Genomic DNA, 17,809 nt, shown 5'->3' with positions numbered 1-17,809 from the left:
TATCACAGGCAGAGTATGCTCAAGCTGAAGTTCTGTCTGGAACTTGTGCAAGGTCTGCTAAGACTCAAGCTGATAGTAACAATAACGTCTCTGCTGCGAGCTCCATTGCACTGGCCTGCATGTTTTAATTAATACTCTGGTACCTACCTCCTTCCATCCTGAAATTCTTGCTATCCCACTGGATTAACACAGGGAACAATTTCCTCTCTGCTCCCCTGATTCAGTGACATGTCCACAGAGGAAAGAGGATTGGTGACCCTTGTTCTGAGACGGATTAAACCACTGGCTGGACTTCCACAAGCAGATTAAGGAAATGACTGCCTATCCCTCTGTTCTGAAAGGAAAATTCACCCCGATCATTATGAAGGCTGAAAATTGTTGAGAGAAAAGTCAAACCTTGCACTCCTGGGATCTCGAACTAGAACAGCCAATGCAAAGTAGTAAAAGGATGTTAAATGTTTCAGTGACTGAGAGAACACGGAAGCCAACTTATTAAAAATCCATATGGTAGTCAGTGGCTCTTAGACCATGGTCTGTGGGGAACCAGTGGCCTGCAGAGTGTCCCTACATGCTGCTGTTGCAATAACAAAGTATCTGTCGCTTTTTAAACAGGGACCCCCCTCCTGTCCTTTCTACTCCTGTCCAAGATTCACAGACTTTCCCAAGACTATTTTTGACCAGCTGGCCTGAAAGAGAAGCTTAGCTTGTCTCTCTGCACCAGGCTGTCCTGAGGCTCCTTTTGATGGCAGACTTGAAAGGTGCAGAGGGAGCCACAAAAATGCCCAGTAGAGAACTACAAACCATCTCAGGAGCACTGCAACTTGTTCATCAAAGGGTCTGTAAAGAAAGCAAGCAAACAACGTGTCATGTTCGGCAGGGTGCTCTAACCAGCCAGCTGCGCCCACTGCTCTGAGATTTTCAGCTTATACTCTACCTATGATTTTCACTAATTTTCCCTTTTGGATAATTAGCCTTGGCATTGTTGTTTACCTCAGGGAAGAAACGGGGTCAAGAACTGAGAGTCTGGAGAAGGAGATGACAGGGAAGCTAAAAATGTCAAGAGGATCAACTAAAGGAAGTCCCCAGGTGCCACCGTAGTAGATGATTTTCAAAAGCAAAAGAACAGGAATTCCCAAACCCCCTTCATTTTCAGCTCACTCTGAAGAGCTCCCTTACAGGGTTATCTTGAATAGATGCATCTCTGGTAGAAAAAGCTGACCTGAAATCTTGTAAAAACAAGGTCTCTTACGTTCCTTTAACTCCAGGGCCAGAAAATCCACATAGCAGCCTTCATCTATTCAGGGTCTGTGAGTGCCTTCTAGCCCTTCGTTAAGCAACGTGACTAACGCTTGTCACGTGTGCTTTATTAACACTCCCTTCCTCCCCGCAGGCTCTGGGGGCAGAAGGCTCTGGATACAGCACAAGAGTTTAGCCTTTATGGGGTTTAGTGGTTTTCTTTTTTCAGGGTACTTGCTGCTGTGTGGTCCTGTTGGCCACAGGAGGGTGCCCCACATTTAGAGAGGGAGGGGGGCAATGTCTGGGGAGGTCTCTCTTGCTCCAGTGGGAAGTGACTCCACTGCCTGGCATGGGCTGTGCCTGGCAGAGCAAACCACACACAACCTTGGCAGGTACAGCTCGAGCCTGTGCTGAATTTAACCACAAACATCACTCTAACAGATTATTGATCCTGAGCATGGGACTAGGGTGGGATATACCTCTTGCTGGAGGAGAGGACACCTACGCCTAACAAACCTGACAAGGTTGCAAATGCTGTGCGAAACACCTCACATGCCTAAGCACAAGCAGCCGTGGGCTAATCTCACCTGGCACACCAAAACAGGCCGGCTCAACACTAATCAATTCTTGAATCTCCGTCATGGTACAAGTAGTTTTAAATCAGGCATCTGAATGAAGTTAGGGCTGTTACAAAGGGAATCTATCCGTGGGTAACACATAAAGAATTTTGTTTCTTTCCTCTCAGTGTGGGCAAACAACATCGTGAAAATCCCAGCTACTTCGCTTTGGTGACCTGAGGCAGTAGGTGACCTTATCTCTCAACCAATCTTTGCACTGCCTTCGTCTCCCTCCCCCCCTCCATGCTGGGGATGGCAGAGCAGTGCCGCTGGCATGCACAGTGAGTCAGCAGCCCCGCAATTCCCCGACCATGAAAATGTTCCCGTTCCCATGGCTTGGCACAGCTTTGCAACTAAGATGGGACACCCCAGTTTGTGACCAAAAAAATGTCTTAAAAGAACGCAGGTCCTCTAATGTAGTCAACACATCCATCAAAAAATGCTCTGTCTGGGCCAGGGTATATGCAGAGGGTTGGTCCCCACCACAAGCAGCCTGCAGGAGCCTTGCTGCAGGCTCCACTTTCCAGAAGAGAGGAGCCACCTTCCTCCTGTTCACAGGGCCTGCAGGACATTCCAGCTGATGATGGGATGGGATGGTCATGCAGTATTTCTGAGAAGTCAAAACAGTCAGTGAATGAATAGTGTGTTTTGAGTTTCTCAGCCAATGCTCCTGTGACTAAAATAGCTAGGAAAAAAATACTCTCTGAACTTTTGTTGCTAGCATCTGAACTGAAGTCCACTCCTGAGATTTCAAAGGAGTTTCTTTAGCTTTTTAACTTTTCACTGCTCTTTGCATTTCCATGCCTGGGCAGTGAAAAGGCTAAGCAGACTAATGCTTTTTAAGCAGCGTGCGGATCATGTTCAGCATCATCCTGGCAATGCCAGACCTCTTGAAGTTCTAGCCTCAGCTTCTGTGAAGAGACCTGAACTCATTTAAACACTCCAATTCTGCCTATACTTTTAATCAAATCCTTTGAGATCACCTTTGGGGCTCACTGTCTTTGTTCTGCAGCCAAGAGCACGTCCCACACCTTTATGTTGCCCTGACTTCAGCCATAGTCAGTGGCTCTTTTCAGACCGAGCAGCACAAACCAGTAAGGACCAAACCCAAGGCTTCTGTGTTTGCTTTATGTGGTACCAGCTTGTCCTGCAATAATGAGGCCCCCACTGCATTTCCATCACACCTCAGTCACTGTACATCATTGGTTCTCTAATAAGGGTGTTTCTGAGACAAGGGGGGGCTGAACTCTGAACCATCAATGACAAAGGTGGTGTGGCTTTTTGCCTACCTCTCAGGATGTCCCCTATGAGGTCTGGGTGTCTCTAAAAAGAGTTAACTCCTCCCACTGAACTTCTATGCTTTCACCCCCTCTCTGTGCTGGCACCCAGAGAGTGTTCTTTACTATCCACTCACCTTCTCACCAACAGAGATACCACCAGGAAAGCACACTCCTTTGTATCTGGCACAGGAAGTGTTGACAGCCTTGTAATATTCATTTAAGGAAATATTCACCACAGAATTCCACTTACTGCTTCCAAGTAGTTTGTACTCATTCCTACTGACTTTGACCATGTAAGAAACTGTTATGGTTTAATTAAAATGGGCTTAAAATCTGGTGCAAACCACAGTAGAGACATCAAGTAGGTCCCTAGCTTACATATACTTTTAAAGAAGCAACATGATTTGTTCCTTGGTGTTCAAGCTACAAGGCTAATCAAGTATTAGCATTCATATTTGCAAAACGCAATAACCTGTTTAAGAGCTATCTGTGCTAGATCTGACTGTTGATCACCCTTTTAAATTTAAACAACAGTGTATTATGACAGGCTGAGAGAGCTGGGTTTGTTCAGTCTGGAGAAGGCTCTGGGGAGACCTTATTGCTGCCTTGCAGTATTTAGAAGAGGCTTTGAAAAAAGAGGGAGAGTGACTTTTTACACAGGCAAATAGCAATAGCACAATGGGGAATGGTTTTAAACTAAAAGAGGAGAGATTTAGATTAGATGTTAGGAAGAATTCTATTGTGATGGTGGCAAGACACTGAAACTGGTTGCCCAGAGAAGTGGTGGATGTGCCATCCCTGGAAGCATTCAAGACCACCTCGGGTGGGGATTTCAGCCTCAGGAGTGATACTTAAGGACCCTTCCAACTAACATCATTCTAAAATTCTATGATCACTATTACTGGAAATGGCTATGTAAAACATAAAAATATTAAAATATTCCCATCAATCTTTAAAGATCACAACTATATTTTTGAAATTCATTTTGGTCTCAGAATTTGACTCTACATATCCATCCCCGGCTGTAAATTCACTCCTGAAATCAAATCTGTCAGTGGCATGGAGTTTAATTTGATCTTGTGACACTCTCCAGCACTTGCTACTGAGAACTAACCCATTACATTCCAGACAACATATTAAGCTGTGACATAACAGCAGGGTCACACAGACATGAGTAAGAAGCAATATGAGAGCCCATAAGCACCCTGATCCTTCACTGCTGCCTGTGCTCATATTCTGCAAGGGCAGAAAGATGATATGGATTTCTGCTTAGAAGCCTGAACCACGGTGCAATGATCAGAAGCCAAAGGTTAGTTTTAGTCCATCACAGAGGTGACTGTTAAGAAATCATGCAGAAAACTCTGACCCAGAGGATTAGGGCAGGAAAGTTTGAGAGAGGTGCACTTGGTTTTCAACTACAAGTACCTCAGCAGGTTGTACATACAAACCTCTGGCAGCTCATAAAAAGCAGTCATCTACACATACGCCTACTCATCCCTGTGGTGCAGACTTGTAGATAAGAGGTAGTGCTTCTCCGCAGTACAAATGATAGGTGTGGTGATACACACAGCAATGCATCCTAACAGAGTGTACCAACACTGATACCTACATGCTTAAACATCATCCTCACTGGGAGACACGGGATCTGCTGCCTGCCCACACTGTTTCCTCCAGGAGAGGATGTGCTGCTGTGCCAGACTGCAGTGCCTTTGGCAGCAGCATCACCTACTGAGGGGTGAAGGACGGCAACTGTCCTGGGGTGGGGAAGTGAACATTAGGCAGAGCATCTTCCTTCTTCCTTCTTGCTGCCCAGGAGGTGAGGGTGAAGAGGAAAGAGGGAGGAGGAGGCAGAAGGACCATGGATCCATCAAACGAAGTGGTCTCCACAGACCTGGCCTTGGACAGGGTAGCAGAAAACCTGCATATTCAAAAAGCCATCCATTTGGCCTAATATCTTAGGAACAGAATCAACAGCAGGAGAGAAAACTTAAAGAGTCTGAGGTCTTTGTGGTATAGACCCATCCATGCTGCAGTTACACTCAGATGGAAGGGCTGAAAGACAACAGTGTGGTACCACCATACAGATGGGGCTTCACTGCTGCTCCACCCTTCTTACTGTGGAGGATAGGGACAGATCTGAGTGACAGAAAAGGAACTGGACTTCTTTGCTGGTTTGGGGATAGAGTTCACTTTTCTTCACAGTAGTCAGGATGGGGCTGTTTTGGATTTGTGCTGAAAAGAGGGCTGTTCTGCGTCTTCTATCACTCCATCTGCCAGTGGGCTGGGGAGGGGCACGAGAGGTTGTGAGGGCACACAGCTGGGAGAGCTGAGCCCAACTGACCACAGGCATATCCCACAGGATGTGGCACCATGCACAGCATGGAAAGCTGGGGGAAGAAAGAAGGAAGGAAGGGGGTACATTCAGAGTGATGGTGTCTGTCCTCCCAAGTAACCACTGCGTGTGATGGAGCCCTGCTGTCCTGGGGATGGGCAAACACCTGCCTGCCCATGGGAAGTGGTGAATTAATTCTTTGTTCTGTTTTGTTTGCACCCATGGCTTTTGCTTTCCCTATTAAACTGTCTTTATCTCAACCCATCAGTTTTCTCACTTTTACCCTTCCGATTCTCTCCCCAATCTCACTGAGGGGAGAGAAAGAGAACAGCTGGGTGATGCTTAGTTGCTGGCTAGGGTTTAACCATGACAGCCTCACAAGGGGAACACCATTCAATTTCCACAAACAAACAAGAAAGAGAAGAGGAAGCCTTGTCCTCAGAATCTACACCAGACAAGAATTTGGGCAAAATCAGGATATTAACTCCAATAAAAGTCTCTCAGAGGGCTCTTTCCATCAACTTTAATCTGGGATGCCTGCCCAGGAATAGACAGCTCTCCTGAAGGTTCTTCTTCTCTCCTACAGTCATGTATTTCAGACTCCTCTTTGAACAACCTGCCCTTTGTTACCCAGAGAGTAGAGATCTCATAGAGATCACCACAATGCATCTTCCAGGTGCAGAGTCAAACCTACTAGAGTCTCAAAGAGACTACAGATCTCACGTTTTGATTTCTGAGTTCAGAGCAAGGATGCTCAGATCTGGATCTATAGTAGCCAGAAATGTAGGGCTGTTGGTCTCTGGGTTGCTTGTACTGGAGCACCACGGGACAATACTGGGTCACTGCAGAATGAAGCAACCAGTGCTTCTGTGGCACTGGACAAAGCAACTGCTGGAGATCTGGGCCAGATACTGAGGAACAGACCTGAGATCACTCTTTGGAGCATTTGGCACCTGGAAGTCTGAGAAAAAGACCTCTTAACAAGCTCCTTGTTAGCTTCTTCCTCATGGACATTTTTGGCTCTCATGAATGTAAAATAAGCCTTTTCTATAAAGATGCTGATGATACAGCTGGCAAAATCCTTCCTTGAACATGGTCAGGGGAAAACTAAGGAAAGTAAAGAAAAGACATTTCTGTGGGCTGCCTTGGTTCTCTTTGCATCTCCCACACCATAGGTCCTGGAGTGAGCTGCCCCACTTCCCCAAACTCCAGCCGATGAGACGTGCTGTGAAGGAACAAACCAGAAGCAGCCTCAGCAGACTCCCCAAAAAAGCTCTCCTCCAGAGCTTCACACAGGACCTTCACACTCTTCTTCAGAGGGGAGCTGCTTTTCAGCTCTTGCCCCCAGTCCCTGCCGGAGCTACGCTGCAGGTGTGTGTCTATCACGGCTGTGCCTGGCTGCACATACGCTGCCAATGCAGTTCAGACCGTGACCCACTCACCATCCCCATCTCACCACAACAGACCTCTCCTCCTGCACATCCCATCTCTTCCATCACCAGGCTGTGCTCAACCAGTGCAGCTGCTGTTTACCACTGACACTACATACCACTGAGCCCTCTGGCTCCAGGCACATGCGGGCAGCTTGTTCTGCCTTCTGGGCAGCAGAAAGCAGGACACCGGAGCACATACAGACACACGTGCTTCCTGCTGCATTCTCCCACACGCCCTGCCAGATGACCACCTGCAGCAGTGAGGGAGTCCTTGCAACTTAGGCTTGATGTTACTCATCCCTTATTTGCAAATGTGATGTCCAGTCTGGGAGTGGGGGAGTCTAACAGGTCAGTAAGGCATCCCAAGGTGCCTCCAAGAAAACAGGACATTTATAAAACAGAACTGTGTGGAATATCAGCTGTATTGCACATCATTGCACTAACTGCTACTTGCTCATACCTAGGTAAACAAAGAAGCCAAGACTGCGCAGCCATTTCATTTTATTAATTAAAGTGACTGGCATTTATACAGCACCAAAGCACTTTGCCAATCTTAATTATGCTTCAGAGCAGCTCTGCGAGGTGAAACGTGTTCTCATTTACAAACAGCAAAAATGAGACATGGTGAACTAAGCGACTTGCCAGTGCACTCAGGAGCTCAGTGGAAAAATTAGGACAGAATCCTAGATCCTGCTGCCTTCCGACCCCATTCCCTAGCTGCTGCTCCCCACCCTGTGTGCTACCCCACAGCTCTAACCTTGGTCAGATACCACCACAGGGACCTCTAAGCTCAAGCAGCCACACGTGGGTGGGATTAAAACCAGCACAGAAAGCTGAAATGTCCTGTTCTGCCTAAGAGATGCCTCAGGAATCTATAAAAATTTTATTATTTTTCATCTACTGAAACAGGTGGAGAATCTACAGCCAAGGCTTCAGAACGCCTCCAAAGTTCATTTCACACCACCCAAGGCCACTGATTTTTATTGCTCTCACATTGGAGAAGATGAATACTGGGAGTCTTGAAAGAGAGTTATTCCTACTGAGAAGCATCCCCAGCAGCCAAAAGAGAAGAAGGGAGACCCTGGTCTCCCCAGCCTGCCTGCCCTGTCCCTGGGAGAGCTCCACACGTGCTCCCCATGGTCACACCAGTGAGAGGGCAGCACCAGAACTGGGGGCTGCTGGCAGTGACCCTGCCCAGCCATCAGCATTGAGGAACAGACAGCAAAGGGGTGGCTGAAGGGCAGAGGGGGAAGGCCACCGCTTGACACAGCATCGGGGCAGAGTCTCTTTGGTTTGTGGGGAGGAGGAGGAGAGGGGAACGAGCAGCTTGACACTCCACAGCCACGGCAGGTATCTGCTCCCATCTCTCTTCGGGTGGGACCTTGCTCTGCAAGAGCACTGCTCTGGAAGAGAGTGCCTGCCTGAGGGAAACAAGCCTGACAGATATTTTGCACAAATAATTGAATTATTTTTAGATGCTCAACACATCCTCTTGCAAGACAGCTAGCCACACAGAGACGAACAGATCTCACAGCCCCTTGCTAATCCACTGAAACAGCTAATCTCCTTAACCCCTGTAGCTCGCAGATAGTGGCAGGCACGACTTCCCTTGAAAAGGCACTGCGCCTTGTGACTTCTACCCCAGACGTTGTGCCCAAACAAAGGAGAGCTGCACCAGGGCTTTTTTTTTTAGCTTTACTTTATAAGGAGAAAGGTGCATCCAGATAGGATGCAAGAAGAAAGGGACCAGGACAATCCAAGTGGGGAAGTGCCCTACAGCGGAGAGACCTTTCCTCTCCTCCTTCATTCCCTCCTTTGCTGTTTCTTACAGCTTGACATATGCACAGGCATGATTCATCCCTGCCAAAGCGAAACAGGGTCATCAGCAGCCATCCCAAAAGCATGATAGCTGGGTTGAGGGAGAAAAGGTTATACAGCCCCAAGCTTAAAAGCCAAAGGCCTGGTTTGGTCGAGCATGGAAAAGAAGCCCCTGGAGTCACCTTCTATTTTTCTTTGACTTTTCATTACTTTCATTAGAACAATCTGAAGCATCTTACTTTGAAAGGCAGCTCAGCCTCAGTGTTCTGTGGATAGCGTTGTGCTCAGCTCTGCCCTCACACTTCACAAGACCAAGCATAGAGTCTGATCCCCATAGGCTGTATCATCACCTTTTTGTCTACAGTGCATGCTGTAAACAGGAGGTCTGTAAAATCTTATCAGTTGAAGTAAACCTGTGAGATAAACAGCATACAGAGCAAAGATCCCTAAATACATGCATATACACATTCACACAAGGCTCAGGGGAGCCAAGAGCTGTATCTCAAAATTTCTTTTCTCCACATAGCCAGGACATAAAGATAATACCCTGATATTTCAGGGCTGCTCAGGAAATATCCCAACAAATATGAGTTTGGTTGTATTTCAACTATCTCTATCAGCAAATCTGCAAAATTCATGGAATTGGGACAAAAAGGATCACACAATATATTCACAGTGGCAAACATATTACTACATCCAGGAGAGATGCAGGAATTGCCCAGTCATGGATGCTGGTATCAGTTCTGCTTGCTGCTAAATGCTTTGAAGAAACGCTCAACTGCTACAAGACAGAGAGAGGTGCTGTTCTAAAGCCAAGGCTGCATAGTAGTTTGACATAATACATACCTGGATGAATTTCTAGCACAGTTAGGATGTAGAGGCAATGGGTTAGATAGAGTGGTATTTCTATGAAATGAAGCCACAAAGGGTAATGATTCCTTTTAACAGCATGCCCCAACCTGAGCAGATCCCTGCTCTGGTGCTGGGAGAACCTGTGATGAGTTCTGAGCTCTGCAGTGTCCCTGCAAAACTAGTGATGAGTCCTGCACTGTGTGCACTAGTGCAGAGGAAAAGGCCTGGCCCTTTCCAAGATCTGGCCACAGTACTGCAATCCTGCTTTATCAACAAACATCCACCAAAAAGTCTCAAAGTTATCAGAGTCCAAGCTCAGCCCAAGGTGCACTGAAAGGAATGCTAAAGTTAGCCCTAACTTCTGCAGACACAGCAGAAGTCCCATCATTGGCAGTGGGTCTGCAGCAACAAATCTAATTTACAGATTAATTTTCCAAAATCAGCAATATTTTCAACATAATTACAGCAGTATAAGACTCAGAAGAAGTCTTAGAAGATCTTTAGGCATCCTAGTATCCATTTATATCTCCTGTTATCTGTGCTACTGTGCAAACTGCTATTTATGAAGAGCCTGTGTGCCAACAAGTGATTTTACCTACTCTGGAAACATAAACCTGCAGAAAACCCTCTGAGATGCTGTATCAACAAATTAAAGTATTACCTCTGGAATGATTACACCTTTTTTTCCTAAACTGGAAAAAAATTAAAAAGCCACCACTAGAAGAAAGTGGTGGGTGGGGTTTTTTTCAAAAGCTTTTCTGTGCTATTCAAAGAATCACCAAAGTGGATGAATAGTCAACTGAACAGCAGATTTTCCATGAGTTTGCAGAAGAGCACAGCAAAGCTGTGTTCTGTCCCTCCCATCTCAGTTTTGTAACACTAAGAAGATTTTGGTTTTTTAGGAGTGTCACAGTAGTACCTCCCACCACTAACAAAGTCAAAATTAAATTAGCATTAATATTTAAAGCAAGTTATTCTATTCCATGCTTCAGTGTTTGTGAGGAGATCAGGATAATCTCTCTGAGAATTTCCAGTCGGCTTCCCTGCCAGGGCATCTGCCAGATGACAACTGACACTTGCGAGTATTTGATCTTGTTCAATACTACCCCGTCAGGAACACGATTGAGATGCATGGTTTCTTCAAACAAGTCCTTGCCTGGGACTTCTGAGTGGAGAACATAGTTGGATTACAAGTAAAACTTACAGATTTTGGAGCAAGGAAAGGCCATTTTTCTTGCCTGCCCTTTCCAGCACCCTGCTGGGGGTGTTCCAATGTGAATCTTGCTTTCCCATCTGCCTGCACACCCTGGCTTACCTCTCCTCTCTCTTCTGTTCTGCCAAAGCTATGTGAGAAAAGCAAAGTCTCCCCCTGCAATGCCCTGCTCCCTGTAGAAGGCTGCTTCTTCTCACAGCTCCCACTGACCAGGGCACCACTCACACTTTCTGACCTTGCCCACAGCCAAAAGAAATTGAAATTTAGAAGCTGCAACTTAAAGGGAGAACAACTTGTGATGCTGTCTGCAGCTCGCTGCTTCTCTGGCCTTGATGCACAGCTAGGATCACTGGGGACCAATGAGCTGGATGGATGTTTCTAGCCAGAAACCTTGCCTCTTTTATAACCACATCTCCCCTGTGAGACCCCAATGCTTCCCCACTGGAAACATTGTCCCCTGCAATTTAGTGCCAGTGCAGCAAGAGGAAGTAGTGCCAGTGAACACCAGCCATTCTAAAAAAATACTCCGGGGATTGTCTGGCAAAGGGATAAATAGTCCCAGGCAAAACTGATGACTGGCTGAAGCCATGCAAACACCTGTTTAGTATAACTGCTCAGCAGGATTTCTAAAATCAAACCTCCCCTGCATATTAGGTCCCCTCAGAGGGTGTCCCAAAGACAACCTCACTTCCTCTGCAACCCAGTCCTGTTAGTATCCTATAGACACAGTACATGCTTGCCCTCTTCCCAAGAAGGACCTCTGCCAGTGTTGACTGAAGATCCCCTGCCTGGGACAGACGGATCCTGCATCTCCAGGCACTGGAGTTGGGCACCACACGTCCCCTGTGAAAAACTCCAACATGTCAAGTCATCAGAGTTAAACAGTACCAGGCTACCAAAGGGTTAAAGCCAGAGAGACTATTGCAAAGGCAATACGAGATGAAACAGAGCTCAGCCTTAGTACATTGGAGGGCAAAGCCCTCAGGGGGGCTTTTGCTGAAAATATTAATAGGATCAGCGTACAGGATTCACTCCCATCCAAAGGTCAGTGCCTATGTATCAGCTAGCAAAGAGGCTGGATGCCCTCCCTGCACCACACTGTCCCCTCCATCCCTGAGGAGCTCCCTGACCTGCTCCTTCTCAGCAGCACCCAGGTAGCTGCTCCCAGGCTCCTGGCTTTCCCTGCTCCACAGCTTGGCTGGAGCCCCAGATCTTGCCTTCACACTGCTTAGCCTACCAGCTGGCCCTAGGATGGGGCACAAGTGAAATTTCCTCTTTGCAATGGCTGTTAAGCAAGATCCAACAAAGAAGCTGCACACACGCTTCTTTCTTTCTCATATTCAGCCTTATTTTACTTCATGGAAATAAGCCTGCAGGGATCATTTCATTTCTGCTTCTCACTAATACCAAGTCCAATAATGTGTTTCCTCATTTGCATCACCAAGGGATATAAATTTCCCCCAAAGAGGCCATGATCCACCCACAAAACCCTCCCCTGAGCAACACAGAAGAGGAGCAGAGGGAAGAAAATAATGGCCGGGACAATCTACAGTAACAGGGAAAAATCCAGGAGGAGAAGAATCGTGAAGAAAGGGAGCAGGAATAATCTTCAATGCTACCTTATGGATTCTTCAAGTAAAACTGAAAAATAATGTATTTCAAAAATGCCCCCTGAACTGGGCACACCTCTAGCCACTGCATTTTGCCCTCAGACACTTGCTGCATTCACAGTGAAACATCAACAAAAGCATAGAGAAGTGGCCTGTGGAGCTGGGATGCTGGAGTGTCACAGCTCATCACAGGGTGGAGAAAAAAACACCCCCAAGCTCTGACAGCTCAGCTCTGCATGTCACATCCGTGTCCATTGAGGAAAGCAGGCACAGGAGATGTCTCAGAACAAAAAACACTATACACAACAAAGCCATGTCCGTGGGAAGAGGAAGGAGCTCAAGGGAGGCCAGTGGAAATATGGCAGAATGATGAGGAATGAAAAGGTTTGATTTCAAGCTACCTAGAAAATTAAAGTTAAAAAGACCATGTCTAGATGTATAACTCCCTACTAAAGACAAAAATTCCTTTTCCATCACATTTTCCATCATGTTGATAGCCAGAGTATCATGCATGATATTTGTGTTGTGGTTAACAGCCTTCCAGGAGGTGAGGAAGCACTTAGGTGTGGAACAGCAGGCTCAGGTCAATGGGTACATCTGAATGGTGACATAACATTTTTGTGACCCAATCCTGACTTCCTGAGGGCGAAAAGGGAACCTTCTGGGCTCAAGCTCACACAGAGCTTGCTCCTGGCTAGGAGGCACTAAAGTGAGTGGCATCAGCATTCCTCTTTTGCACAAAACAGCTGAAAGTGGATCCAAAACCCAGAAATACACGGTCCATGCAGGACCTGTTGGGGGAATGGATGGGAGAAAAGCTGGGATCATTCCCCACCAGTTGTTATTTGGGGACCAAACAGTTACAGATCCATTACAGTATCTCTTCTCCTACCTGTAGTTCCTGGTCTGACTGGGGCCATCATGACCTTATGACATGAACCATACAACATTGTCTCCTTTGAACTTCAGGCACTGACCACGTAAGAGCCCACCATGAGAACTGAGACAGGAGTGTTTTCAGGACACTTTCCAGGGCCTGGGTAATTCAGGGAGTTGCCAGCAGATCTGGGGGACTTTAATCTTGAAGTGTCTGGTTCCTACACAGCCTCCCTAGGAAGGCAGATTAATAGCTGATGGCCAACCTGGGGTTCATCTCACATACAACAAACAGCTGTTGCATCCCAGAAAAAAGAGCAAGCTTCAGACATGCTGAGCATATCAAAGATATGCAGTTAAAAATAACTAATGCTAGAAATGCTGTGTAAAGCAAACATTTCACCAAAATACAAGAGTTACCTTTTAGAGGATAATCATGGAAGCAATCTTGTATATACAGCCACAGTGAAGTTTTGTGCAGTTCCTTATGTCTCAGAAGGGTGGGAACAACTCTTGAGTTCCCTGCCTGATATTTGCTGCTGAGGTAGTCTCCTAGAAGCGCCTCCTGAGATCTTCAAGAGGAGAAAGTGAAGGCATCCCAGGCAATCCCCCTACCTCTTCGTCGGCAATTGTCACCAACAGCTGTGCCTGCTTTTCCAAGAGCAAAAGTCAGCTGGAATTTCTTACTTCCCGGAGAGTGCTAGACAGACCCTGTCCTTACCCTCCCTCCCATAATAGAATAGCAGATGTCTGCCACATCAAGCAGGTGACCTGTTTGATCCACCTCAACATCCTGGCAGTGCCCAACTCCAGCTGGTTTGGGCACGGTGCCTGCGGCACACCAACCTGTATCAGAGGTCTCTAAACAGTCTTTGCTTTCTCCTGGCCCTGGCAGGCATTCAGTTCCTGTCTGAAAGCTTGAGGACTCCTTTCATCCTAATTTGTACAACTGGTGATGCTATTCTTATTCAGAGAAATGTGTAATTCATAGAAACATTGTTCACAAATGGGAGCAAAAAAGCTTGTGCACTGGAGGAAAAGCTCTTACCAAATACAAGGTTGCAGCAGAGCTCGCGCTGTCTCTTCCTGCTGCAGCCCCATCTGTCACAGCTTTGCTACCCTGACAGCATTGTCTGACAGACCATATCCACCTATTCCCTCCTTCCCATCCTTTTTCACTAGTCTTTTTCCTTGGGCTGCCTCCAGACCTCAAGCAGATCCACAGGCCAGTCTAAGACATTTGGTTTGAGAAAGAAATATCTTCTCCCTAACTTCTCTCCCCAAGGCCCCAGTGCTCTCTTCAGTCTCTTTCCAATTACCTCAGTGGATCTTCAACTGACTGCTTACTGGTGTTGTACAATACTGAATTCAGATTTGGCAACAAAAGGCTCCTCCAAGAAATACCCAGTGCCACCACCTCATTCAGGTGACCACAGGAGAAAACAAGAGACTCTTGCTTCTTTCCTTGTAAGATTTTGGCAGCTACTTGGCAGCTGAGAGGATTTTTGGAACAGATCAGTCATATCTGCTGCTCCAGGTATTCTGCCAGCTTTTTGGGGATGGAGGATGTGGCTAAGGGATGGCATCCCTATCTGAGTTCTCAGAAGACCTACACAGCTAAGTTCAAGCTGTGTCAGTAGCTCAGCTAAATCAGGGGTGGGAGTTCAGCTGCCATCTCTAAGCTTTGTCTTCTCCAAAACCTTCAAGGACATGGACACAGAGAACCAAGGGTGAGGCAGAGTGAAAGGAAAAGTAGGAGGAAGCAGCAATAATGAGGGATGAGATCCAGGAGAATTTAGGAATTTGCCTTGTGCTGTTCACTGAAGGGAGTATCACACTTGTCCAGGCCTATGTTACACTGGGAGGCACGACACAGAAAAAGAAGATAGGTGGTGCTGGCCTGGCCTCACAGACAACTCACCTCTATGGAGTACTGCTGGCATGGGAACAAACTCCTTTGATTCCATGAGCTGTGGGCTCAGGCATGAGCCTGTCTTATATGAATGGACAAGACCCTCCGGCAAGGGGAAGCACTAGGAAGGGATGGACTCTGCCAACCCGTGTGAGCGAGGCTGAATCCTGTACCAGCACTACCCCTGTGTGGGAAGACACCAACAGCTCTGCAAGCACACAGGGCACCACAGTCTCCCATCCCCCTGCCATGTGCAGCTTGGGAAAAGCACCTTGTGAATGTGCAAATCCCACCCTGAGGTCTCCTGGGTCTGCAGGGGGACCAGTGCCAAGACAGCACATCTGACAGCAATGGAGGGCACATCTTGTCTGATAATCTCCCACTTGTCCTCTGTCCAGGGACGAACATACCTCTCTCCTTGCTTCATCTTCAAACCGAGGCTTGGTAGGAATACTGTGTCCCACCAGGACACATCAGGAGGCTTCTTAATTAGCCAAATGACCTTCCAAAAATAGGATCAAGATGTCTGCCCCAGACCAGTAGTATAGTTCAAATATTATCTAGGTATGAAAAAGGATATTTTTAGAATGCTAGAGACTTCACAGTTCTTCAATAAATTTAGAGTTAGACAGGCACTAGGGAAGTCCTTTCTCCCACACCCAGAAGGGTCACAGAGATACCTAAGGTGCAATAGGAAGTTGCTGATTTTTGCAGAGACAGAGTTAATTTTCTTCACAGTAGCTAGTATGGGGCTATGTTTTGGATTTGTGCTGAAAACAGTGTTGATAACACAGGAATGTTTTCATTATTTCCAAGCAGAGCTCCCACAGCGTCAAGGCCTTTTCTTCTTCTCACCCCACCCCACCAGTTAAGGCTGGATTGAGGTTCATAAGGACAGATACAACTCCAGCAGCTTCATAATAGACTGTGGATTATAAAGTATGATAAACAGCCACCTTCTCGTAGGCCAGGCATGAAGTGAGTAGCCCCTAGGCACAACAGCTTGTGCTCGGCAGCCAGTGCAACCTGGAAGAGGCAGAAAGGCAGATATCCTGGAGGGCATTGAAAGAGGAAGAGGAGGAATTAACCGTGGCACAAAGCTGAGAAGTAGTGATGAGAGAAGGAAGACCAGCCACAGCAGGTATGCCTTCAGCCTCATCAAACAGGGGAAGTTTTGCTGACCACAGTGCTAATTACAGAGACAGATGAGACCCACTTTTAGTTGCCTAGGAAAGGAGGCAAAAATAAGGGTTGGAAAGAATGATCTACCAGTGTGAGCTGGCAGGACCTACAGAAGGTGGCAAAGATAGACCTGACCAGCTATCCTGGGACTAAATCCATCTCTCCATGCTACCTAGAACTTAAAAGGCCTCAGCTGGAATACAGGTTCAGTCCAGGGTGCTGGACCTCCAGAGAGATGTGGACCCAGTCCATGGAAAAACAAAGAGAACAACTGGATGGTAAGTAGAGCTGGTTTACTTGAAAAAAGGTTAAGGGAACTGGGATTACCATACAGAGGAGGAAAACATGAGAGAGGAAGTGCAACTTTCAGGCACAGCATTCAAAGATGTAAAAGACCTATTCAGGAAAAAATAAAGAAAGAAAGGATCTGGGGAAAATGTATTTTCCACGTCCCCGATGGATACAATAAACAATATGAGGCTGGATTTGGAGCAAGGCCAACTTAGCTCAAAAATCAGAAACCTCTTTCTAATGTGTTAGGATAGTGGGTTTCTAGAGGGTATTGTACATGTCTCTGCACCAAAGATTTTCAAGAACAGACTGGGAAAATATCTGTCAGAAAATACAAAGGTGCAAATGGCTCTGCCCTAAGTTGAGATGATGTTGCACCTTTTTTTAGATGGCTGTTTTATGCCCGTGCTTCTCAGCTGAGCAACCAACAGTCATTGTGCTTAACCGGGACAGCAAGAGGGATACTCCTCTCTTCAGAGGGATCATCCCTTGAATTTTGTAAACTGTTGGCCATCCTTGTAACACTCCACAAACTGAGCTGCTTCTCCAGAGGGATTTCACCAAGAGCTGCCTCCTTGCCTGTCCACTCCCTCCACAAGACAGGCACTGCATTGACTGCCACTTCTGGGAAGCAGGCTGGCAGCAGGGAAGCAAGAAATCTCTTCCAAGTTAAAGCAGGCATTAATGGTGACTGTTGATGGCAAACTACAAGAGCAGACTAGTGGCATTTTCTATAAATACCAGAGCCAACAAAGGATGAGCAACAAGGCTAATTTGAGAGCTGGCTAGCTGGGAGATGAAAAAGCCCTTTGCTTACCCAGTTTGACCTCAGACTGCCAGAGCACTACACTGCATGCACTGTGGTAGAGATGCTATCAATTACCTGCCCTGCCTAGATATTTGGCCCCACTGTTCGGGTGAGACAGACTATGAATTAAGGATATGAGAATTGGTTTTACAGAGTTAAGACCCACGTCCATTTTTGTAGCATCACCAGTTTTAGAAACGTCATTAAGAATCTGACGTTTTTTAAACTTCCCCCCTATTTCTTTCCATGTTCTCTTGCCAACAAACTGCCAGATCCCGCCTAGAAATTCAGTCAGTGTGCTGAAATCTAATTTGAAAAGATAGTCTTGCTTCTAGCTGAATTGCTATAA

General features: G+C 46.6%; 1 protein-coding gene across 9 annotated transcripts in view; it reads right to left on the bottom strand.

Moving 5' to 3' along the window:
* Nucleotides 1–17,809, bottom strand: part of SLC8A3 (solute carrier family 8 member A3) — a 137,040-nt gene that overhangs the window by 47,223 nt on the left and 72,008 nt on the right. Inside the window, exon 1 of one of the 9 annotated variants that reach the window (XM_069017563.1) lies at nucleotides 15,590–15,732. The exons of the other annotated variants lie outside the window; for them this stretch is intronic. Within the exon in view, the coding sequence (XP_068873664.1) occupies nucleotides 15,590–15,606 (17 nt within the window). The 5' untranslated portion in view covers nucleotides 15,607–15,732. Of the gene's footprint in view, nucleotides 1–15,589; nucleotides 15,733–17,809 lie in introns of those variants that run through there. 9 annotated transcript variants of the gene reach the window in all.

Source organism: Aphelocoma coerulescens, chromosome 5 (genome assembly GCF_041296385.1).
Source record: "Aphelocoma coerulescens isolate FSJ_1873_10779 chromosome 5, UR_Acoe_1.0, whole genome shotgun sequence".
NCBI lineage: Eukaryota > Metazoa > Chordata > Aves > Passeriformes > Corvidae > Aphelocoma > Aphelocoma coerulescens.
The sequence above is the reverse complement of the archived record's forward strand: the minus strand, read 5'-3'. Positions and strand labels throughout refer to the sequence as shown.